The sequence below is a fragment of the Myodes glareolus genome, chromosome 23 (assembly GCF_982192425.1).
Source record: "Myodes glareolus chromosome 23, mMyoGla1.1, whole genome shotgun sequence".
Taxonomy (NCBI): Eukaryota; Metazoa; Chordata; class Mammalia; order Rodentia; family Cricetidae; genus Myodes; species Myodes glareolus.
In genome coordinates, this window is record NC_142048.1 from 49,891,808 (window position 1) to 49,901,889 (window position 10,082).

At 42.8% G+C, this 10,082-nt stretch overlaps 1 protein-coding gene across 1 annotated transcript; it reads left to right on the top strand.

The window, feature by feature from the left end:
• The first annotated feature begins 7,594 nt into the window (after positions 1-7,594).
• On the top strand, positions 7,595-9,198 carry LOC125414272 (sperm-associated antigen 11A-like). The gene is made up of 2 exons (XM_048456132.3): positions 7,595-7,649; positions 8,956-9,198. The coding sequence occupies exons 1-2, from the start codon at positions 7,595-7,597 to the stop codon at positions 9,117-9,119; spliced, it is 219 nt and encodes a 72-aa protein (XP_048312089.2). The 3' UTR covers positions 9,120-9,198.
• Positions 9,199-10,082: the final 884 nt, after the last annotated feature.

Sequence of the window (10,082 nt, forward strand, 5' to 3'; positions counted from 1 at the left end):
TCCGCTGCGCGTGATTCTCGCTGGACTTCGGTTGTGTGAGTCTCTCTTTATCCCAATTATTAAAATTATATTCCTTGTTTTTGAGCTGGTCTTGTTAAACTACCGGTCGACCACGCCCTTCAGTTTCTGGGGGTGGTGGGGCATACAAATTGAAGTGCCAGAAATAACACAATTCCAAAAGTTAAGAATGGAGATGGTTTGGTGGACTGGAAAGCCATAGAATAGGAAGTGGTCCTGAAAAACAGTGATGCACAGCTCCTCCGCCCTTCCTTCTTTTCTGAGCTACCATACCTTGGTAAGCGTGGGACAGTTGGGCTTCAGACTGAGGATTGAGTTCTATTAGCAACAATGCCTCAGATGTCCAGTTGTAGGAGGTCAGTGTTCCTTAAGTGAAGAGAACAGAAATGTATTCAAGGAGACATTTTGTGTATTTGTGAGATAAAACAGTGAGTAAGACGAACCTTGAGGGTGGAGTGGTGGGATGCATGTCCATGTGAGAAGGACTCAAAGAAGGAATAAAGCTGAGACGGGGGCACAGAAGAATTTAAAACCTCCCCTGTAAGAAAGCAGGTATAGGCATTTCATTATTAGTCTTAAATCTAGTATTACTTCTGTTCTTCATTCATCAGCTCATTCACTTACTCAACAAATATCTACAAACATCGTCTTTACTTCAGTTGCTATTATGGTTTCAAACACTCAATCATTAGCAAACTCACTGTGCTCATGTATTTTATATTCCTACTGTCATGGCAAACCATGATAAATGTCTACAAGTAAGATACATGGCCTGCTGGAAAATAGCAAATACAATGGGAGAAGAAAATCATGGAAGGAAATACAGACTGTGAGGCAGAATGTTGATTTTTAGAGTCTCACTGAGAAGGTAGACACTGACTAAAACTCTAACGGATGTCAGGGCATGGTGGACATGAACACCATGGGAACGGAACAGTAAAAGACAATGCATTGAGGACCAGCTTCATTTGGTATAGTTCAAGAGTATTGCGAAGAGGCCAGTGTGATCAGAGGAAAGGGAATGAGAAGTCGGGGTGAGTGAGCTGGGGGTTTGATAAATGAACTTGCAGGTTGGGTGGAGATGACTGAGCACAGTCAAGTGCATTGGGAAGAGGGCCACTGCCTTCCTGCCCAGTTGATGACTTTGGCACACTGGATTGTAATCAGAGGTTTCTCTCCCACCCGCCAGCTCCCAAACAATCACTCAGATTCTCAGTATTAATTAGAAATGCTTGGATGATGGCTCAGACTTTTTATTAGATAGCTCTTATATTTAAATTAACCCATTTCTATTGATCTGTGTATTGTCAGATTACAATTACCACCAGCTTACCGGTGGTGCTCTGGCATGTTGCTCCTTTGGCGGCGACTGGTGTCTCTCTGACTGTGCCCTTCTCCTGTATCTCTGCTTGGATTTCCCACCTGACTCTATCCTTCCTTGCCATAGGCCAAAGTAGCTTTATTTATCAACCAATGAGAGCAACACATATTCACAGCATACAGAAAGACATCCCATAGCACTGGATAGAAAAGGGAGCCTTATATGGTAGTGTCCCTTTGTCCAGCTCATCTTTTCAAATAAGAAAACTTCAATCTACTGTCTCCTAATTGGGTCCCTTTCATTCCTGAGCCATGATTACTAAGACATGGAATGTTCTTCAGCGGATTTGGACACCACCTATTGCAGATGTAATATGCTTCCTTGTATGTTTAGTTCTAGAAGTTCATTATCTAATCTTACATATAATTTCATCACATAGTCCAATTTCCATAGAACACATTTAAGGAAATGCTATACAGATTCAAATGGGAGATCACTGTTTTACAACTTTGAAAATGTCATCCTGGAGGTCTTTATACACAATATGTAGTCGCCTTCTTGTGAGTGATTATATATAAATTCTATTTCTTGGACGATCTGATATCACTCATGAGCTTATCGGATGCTACTATCTTTTGACATTAAAGACAGTTACGTGATAAGCATTTTAGTTATCTCTAATGAATGATCCAAATAATAAAGTTAACATTATTCGGTCTTAGAGTGTGTGCTTATTGTTACAATATGTGCCCAAATTTTCCTTTAGAGAGAGAATTATTCTTTCTATCAGCAGTGTATTAAACAGGAAATTCTCCACATTCTTTCCAACTCCTAATATGATTAAAAATTCATTCTTCCTGTTTGGATGGGAATAGTAGCTGACCTCCTTAACAACATACCAACTTTCCCTTCTTCTTAGTGTACATAATTAAGGGTGGGCTGTTTTGATATACGTACCCATTCTGAATGTATACAAATCAAGGAGACTAACATATTCCTATCTTATACAGTTGACTTTTGTGAATGTAAGAATGTTGGGCTCTTCCAAGTCAGCAGATATTGGATACATGATATAGCCGTTCTTACTGGAATCCTTGTACCCCACGATCTAGACTCTGGTCCTGTGCCTTTGCTCCATTTGAATTTCCTCTTCCTGTCCCTCCTTCCAAACTACTTTTCTTCTTCTTTCTGTATAGTTGATATTTTTCAAACCCATTCTTTTAAGTTTTTCTTTCTTACAAAATTTAGTGTTTTTATTTTTTTAAAGGAATTTACCCTAAGTATTAGATTCCATTATGATGTTTTCAGACAAGGTGTGTTTTTGTGGCTTTCATTCTCCTAGTCTTCCACACCCCTCTTCTCCCTTTCTACCCCTTGCCCTAGATTTCCTTTTTTTTTCCATCTAGAGGCTGAGGAAGAAGGTAAGAGACAAGAACCAGAGAGAAGTACAGACATCACAAGTCTCAGAAAGGTGACTCATCACCTGACCTGCAGGACATTACGTTCTTGAGCTCAAGAATGATTGACTGTTCTGGGTTGGCTTCTTTCCAACATCCTCCAACCTGCTCTGAAGCTGGATGGCTGGGGAAGGTATGTAAGGAAGTCTGATTCAGCTGTTAGCTCTTGGTCTTCTCAGACCGCAAGCTCTCAATAAAACCCAACCTGAAGATTCACCCCCTGTCTCTGTTCACTGACATTTACAGCTGCAGACAGCACGAATTAAGAACACACACACACACACACACACACACACACACACACACACACTTCTAATTTAGTGAACATCAAGTACAATGCTATTCTCTGGAGTCCAACATACACAAACACACACACACACACACACACACACACACACACACACATGTCTTCATAGGTGTTCATACTAAAAGAAAATAAGAAAAAGTAAAACCTGCTCTTATTTCCCTCTACTCTCAGAAGACTTCAAAATACAAAGCCTCATCTATTCCCAAGGGGAGAGCTGCTCTAAGCTGTTGTAGCCCCATTAAAGCCACCTCTCTGGTTTCTGTGCTCTTGGCACACCTGTGAGTAATCATTTACTCCCAGGGCTATCTGAATCAGGAGCCAAACTCCATACAGTAGAAGCATGGAAAACCTACAAAAGACTTTATGAAGCAATCTATCTGTATGAACACAAGACTCAAAATACATGTTCCTCTCATCTCAGCTGCTCTGCATCTCAGAAATTATCCCCCAGGTGATCACAAAAACATTTAGAAGTTTTGGAAAAAATATCATAGTGTGCAAAAGAGAGCCATATCTAACCGAGCAAGCTACGGTATGTCTACTTAAAGGGATATTAAAACAAAGATGCAACAAAGACAAAAGCAGTGAGAAACCAAAGAAAAGATAAAAAAATTCCTCAAAGGTAGCTTTCTGTCCTCATAGTTAGCAAATATTCATATAATTTTGCATGAGATTCATTGTTAAAACTATTTGAAATCAATACAGAGTCCAATGTAAATATCACTGGTGGTTTTAAATTATTTTATCTTTATAGGTTCCCTATGAAATCATTGCATTATTCTTAAATTTGAAATATACATGCTAAGGAGCAAACGCCTATATCTCAGGATATGCATGAATGTACAGCGCCATATCTCCTGAGCATAGAACTGTATTTTGTAGTATACTTAAATGCTACAGAATTATAAATTTAATGTAAGATCGAACTTTCTAAACATTAAAATGATAAAGACTTTAAAATAATACGACTACAACCCAGGAAGGCTGTGGAGCCTCACTAGATTCACAAGGGATAAAAAATATCTTTGTCATCTGAGGTAAATTCTGCATTTCTGATTTTGGACAAGGAAGTGGACACAATGACCTCTTGAGGTCAGCTCTGAGCCATCGGATCTATTAGTCATCTTGTTCATGATCTTTTTGCAGAAGCCGTTTATTACAGAATCCCAAACAATGACAGGCTCTTCATGGACTCCAGCTGTACCCTGGTGGGAGGATGCTCTAGCTAGCAATACCGCAGGCTATTCAAGAGCCGCTTGAGGCACAGCTGACTGCCTGGTCTTCCTCATTTCCACGTCACCTTGCACACACAATGTCCTCCCTCCCACTGAACCATGGAAGTCTTCCAGAGCTTTGATCTCTCTGCTTTGTCCATTGCCTGGGACTTCCCCATCATTGGGAAATCTGTTTCTTCCACAGTACCGAAGTCAGTCAGGCAGCTGAGGGATGGCAAGTTCACTCAATCCTGTCCCCGGCTTGGCTTTCTATGACCTATGACAACCATGTCTAACCTTTTCTCCCTGTCTGTATGTGTGGTGGGCATTACAACCCTATGACCTGGGCTTTTCTGGCCTGGCTTGTTTTTGCTACTTAGGTTACAGGAACTGATACCATGGCTCCCAAGAAATCTTTTAGAGAAAGAAGGAAAGCTACTGTGAGGCTGAGTTCATGAACACGGGTTCTGTTGCTTTCTTGATGGAACAGACTAGGTTCCTGGAGCAATCCCAAATAACATCAGCTTTCCTAGGCAGATGAGGAAGGCAGAGAAACAAGGCACAGTCTCCTGATGAGCAGAGATCTCAGATGGTCTCAGACACGACTCTGTTGGGTTGAAGTGCTTGTTGGTAACAGGATGGTACATGAGGCCACTGTATTTAAGCGTTGAGGGAAGTAGGAAAGCATTCTGGGGATTACCTTCTTGGACCCCAACGCCATCACCCTCTAACTCCTAAGAACTCTCAGCACAGAGAATTCTGGTCATTGCCTGCTACGTTCTTATCTGAGGCACCTGTTGTAGGCCAGCCAGTACTTCTGTTCCACTGTAAGACAGCTCATTAAGAGGTTGCATCTTTAAGTAGTGCTTGGCCTAGCGATCCAGGGATCTGAGAGGGTCAACACCTCGGAAACAAGCTGACTTCTCTCATCTGCAGCCAGCAGGCTTCACAGGTAAGGGAGGGGCAAAGGCAGTCAGTCCAACATGCAGGAGTTCAGGTTTGCCCCTGAGTCCATTTCATCAGTCACGTTTATGAGACTTGTGACATGTATTGCCTCTCTTACCACGCTCTACGCTTTTCCTCATTCTCAGGACATCTGGGTTCAGCCACTTCTTGGAAGACTGAGTCACAGCAGTGTCTGCATTCCCCACTCAGAGGAAGCAAGTGTAACAATGTGTGCTCACTAAGAACTAATTCGGTGTACGTGTAGATTCCTTTCTACAGCATAGAGACAAAAGTGCCCCGGGCTACTCCTTGTTCTCTGTCACTTGGTCTGAAGCAGTCTTTAAATAGGGGTAGGTTAATTCAAGGAACTAAGAGAGGGTCAAATTCATACAGACTTAGCACTGAAGGACACAGTCCTAATTATGTTCTTTTATTTGTATGCGTGTTCTGCCTGCGTGGATGTATGTGCACCATGGACACACTTGGTGCTCATGAAGGATAGGAGAGGGTGTCAGATCACCTGAAACCATAGTTACAGGTGGTTGCGAGCCACCACATGGTTGCTGGAAGCAGAACATGGGATGTAAGTAAGAGCAGCAAGTGCTCTTGAACGCCGAGTCATCTTTCCTCATAGTCATGATTTTTGTCTTTGGGATGAAGTGTAAATCTGATAATAAGGATATAAGAAAATGGGTTTTAATATGGATATATTTAGAGAATGAATTTGGCAACCAGCATTCCATTTTTTGGCGGGCAATGAATTATTTTTAAAAGTAAAAGTTATTTGGTAACCTATGGCTTCTGGGAGGGGCTGGATCCCCTCTGTAGGGTAACTCCAACTAAACTCTTTATATGTGTGTGTGTATGTATATATACACACATATATGTTCATATACATGTATACATATACATGCATCTACACATACACATATATGTGTATGGATACACATATATGTGTGTGTACATATATGTGTGTAAATAAAGCTTCTAGAACAGTAGTTTTCCATGTGGCGTTCTCAGGCATCTTTAGTGACAGTCATCCTCCTCCCACGCCACTGCCTTTCTCCTCACCTCATCTCTCTTCCCCATGATTCTCCCTTTCAGAGTTGATGGCTTCTGGGAGCAAGAGAGTCAGCTGTCTTTAAGAATGTGGCCCTGGGTGGACAGCAAGCTCCAGCAGTGGCTCCACACCCTGCAGGGCATGGTAGCGCAAAAGCTTTATGCCAGCTCGAATTCTCATGATGCTTTCATTAATTCCATCCGAAAATCCTTAACCCTACTAACCGCCTGGTTATTCTGTGCCTATGAGGACCTATAAATCTCCCTCCAGATACATTTCAGCATAGCTCTTGATCCCTGAGGGCCCCTGACCCCTCCAACTGACCACTTTAAGTGGGGAGAACCCTGACGGATATGAAATATGTCTTCCTCTCCCCATGTGAACAATATTCTTTTCTATTTTTTGCCTAAATAAGTTTATTAATTAATTAATTAATTACTTTTTAATGTACTAATCCAAGTTCCCCCTCACTCCTCTCCTCCAGCTCCCCCTCACCCTCCAACTCACCTCCCATCTGCTCCTCAGAGAGGTTAAGTCCCGCCCTGGGAAGTCAACTATGACGACCGGACAATATTCCAGTTCGATTCTGCAAATTTGTGAATTTGATGTGTTATATCTGGCCTTTTTTTTTTTTAAAAAAAAAAACTTTTTACTCCGCATCCCTATATCGTTGCTATTGTCGTTGTGTCCGGCTGTTTTCTTGCTGGGTGGGAGGTGACTAATTGTTTCATTATGTTGCAATCTGCTGCTTAAATTTTGTCTACAGATTGATGAGTCACACTACCCTGAATGTTCTTGTACACCTTCTTGGGTGTACATGGGGCCTTGTTTCTGTTGAGCAAATATCTGGGAGTGGCTTCTGGTCAGACTCTGTGGTGTTCTCAGCTGAGGTGCATCCTGCCCACTGTTGAAAACCCTGAAGGTCTAAGACAGATCTTTACAGTTACAGCTCTGTCACCTACTACTGTAGCCATTGATGCGAAGTAGCCAGGGCTCCCTATTGATTGTCTTTCTTCAAGTTAACTGGCCAATCTCTGCCTCTAGGGAATGTCACAAAGCCTGTCTATTTTTAGGCCAAAAAAGGGAAAGATTACCCGGTTCTTCTGCCCACAGTCTAACGCAGTAGAGCAGATAAATGCACTCATTGCTAAGTTGCGTTCCTCAAAACTATAAAGGCCCCATTTCCTCCCTCACCACCTGGTGTCACTCCGTCTTTAATCACACCTGCGGGCCTGCTCAGACGAGCAGAGTGGACCGAGGGAGCCAGGAAACATGAAGGTCTTGTTATTCTTTGCTGTTTTCTTCTGCTTGGTCCGAGGAAACTCAGGTAAATGGTTTTGGATCGCTCTGCAGAAGGCAGGACTCCCATCTTTGCGCGTGGACAGCGCTGAGGTGTGTCTGAGTATGGACAGCAGTCACAGATGGTGGGCCACTCTGGGGCTCAGGTCTGGACCACTTGCGTAATGAAGAGGTTTGGGGGTTTTATATTTGTTTTTGTTTGTTTTGAGAATTGTGAGGTTTACAGCACAAGACATAGACACCTGTTTTCTCCAATGCAAATAGAAAGGTCTAATCACAATCTGAGACAGTTTGTGCAGGCCAGAAGTACAGTCATACATAGTCATACGTGTGTCAGAACTGGAAGAGGTATAGTCATACATGTGTCAGAACTGGAAGAGGTATAGTCATACATGTGTCAGAACTGAAGAGAGCTAGAGATCTTCTCAGGCAGCCCAGAGTCTGTGGGCAGGGAACCAGACTGCAGAGAAAGATTACTGCCCTGCAGAGAACAGAGAAGGTATTCTTGTCAACAGCATCCCCTAGCTTTTGTAGGTACCCTATTATATCCATGACAAAACAGATGTATCCATTTAAAGGAATTTCCAAGCGAGAGAAAATGAGTTACTTTAGGAAAACCAGAGTCCCGATCCCGAAGCCATTGGATTAGTGGCTCTTCGGTCTTAGTTAAGGTGAACTATGCCGGCATCTCCTCGTCCCCTCCAGACTGTGGTAGACTCGATGGACACACTAGCATAGATCAGTCCCCGTTTGAAGTTTGACTATCGCAGGAGACTATTTTTCTAAACATGTAAGACGTATGTTATGTTACTGTTGCTTTTAAACTCATGATATGTAACATTCTTAAAAAGGTCTCTTTCCCACAGAGCAGAGCTTTCTTTATGGAAACTAGTCGTTTATTTTTCACACACACACACACACACACACACACACACACACACACACACACACAGAGTCATATTTTTATTTTGCTTTTTTATATTGTAGCAATATGAACGACAGTCCAGCCACAAGCTGAAAGGCAGACCCATTTCTAATTTTTCTACAGCCTGATACCTGCCTCCCATTACTCTGTTCTCTAAAATGTCACCCTGCCAAGGCCACTGAAGGATCCTCATGTAACAAGTTTCTCAAGGCCTGCAAGGAGCCAAGCGATTTGCATGACACACACAGCCTGTCTCATGCCATCCTGGAACCGCCGTGAGATAGAAAGTATTGTTTTATAAGCTAGGGAGTCAAAACTCACTGAAAACAGGCCTTTTTAAGAATTCGGTGAACTCTTAGCCCTGGGCTGTGGACTGGACTTCCTAACTCTCTGTCTACTGGATCCACAGGGGACATTCCACCCGGAGTCAGAAACACCGTCTGCCTCATGCAGTACGGCCGCTGCAGACTCTTTCTGTGTCGTTCTGGTGAGAAAAGGGGGGACATCTGCTCTGACCCCTGGAACAGGTGCTGCATTCCCAGCTCCCTTGAAAACAGAAGACAGGCGACATAGGAGGGAAGAGCTGGGACCTGGGGTGCAAGCCTCTGGAAGGTGGAGCCCCGGAAACACCTCAAAGCCTTTGAGGGTGGGCATCTGATGGCGTGAGCTCAATAAACACTTGCTGAATGACTGTAGCCCCAATGCAAAGGTTCATTGAAAGGATTTTATTGGAAATGTGTTAATTCACCATTGGTTTTAAAGAGCTTGGGGGACTTCCAGCATTCCCTTCATCTCTGCCTCATCCTTCCTGTGGTCTCCTACACACTCAGGGATGGCAGAGAGCTTGCAGCCCCAAACAGTTTTCAAAGGGACAGAAATGGCTGACTTGCCGCCCTTATGTCCTCTGTGGCACCCGTATTTTCAAGCCCAGCATTAGCTCCTTCCCTCTTGCTCAAGCCACTAGTGTGCCGGCTGCAGTCCCGGCGCCTCCTCACGTTGTGGTTTCATTGCCCTTTCAACATTTACTCTTTTGTTATCTCAACCAAATAATGGTGGTTATTATAATATAATAAATGGTGACCTTGCCATCTTTATAGAGAATGTAATAAGGTTTACACATGGCCATCCGTGGGATTTAAGAAAAACGAAAAAAAATGATCAAGGCCAATCAAATTGCCCAAATCAGAAATTCATAAACAGGATTCTTGATAAGCCTCTTTAGGTGTTTATTTGTTTTACTGTGTGTGTGTGGTGTGTGTCTGTCTATGTTTGTCTGTGTGTGTGTTGGTATGTATGCATATATACAGTGTGTTTGTGTGTGTACAGTGTGTGTGTGTATGTGTTGCTGTCTTTGTGTGTGTACAGTGTGTGTATATGTGTGTGATGTGTATGCTGTCTTTGTATATGGTGTGTGTTTGTGTGTGCTGTGTTTGTGTGTGGGATGTTTGTCTGTGTGTGTGTGTTGGTATGTATGCATATATACAGTGTGCTTGTGTGTGTGTATGTGTGTGCTGTCTTTGTGTGTGTACAGTGTGT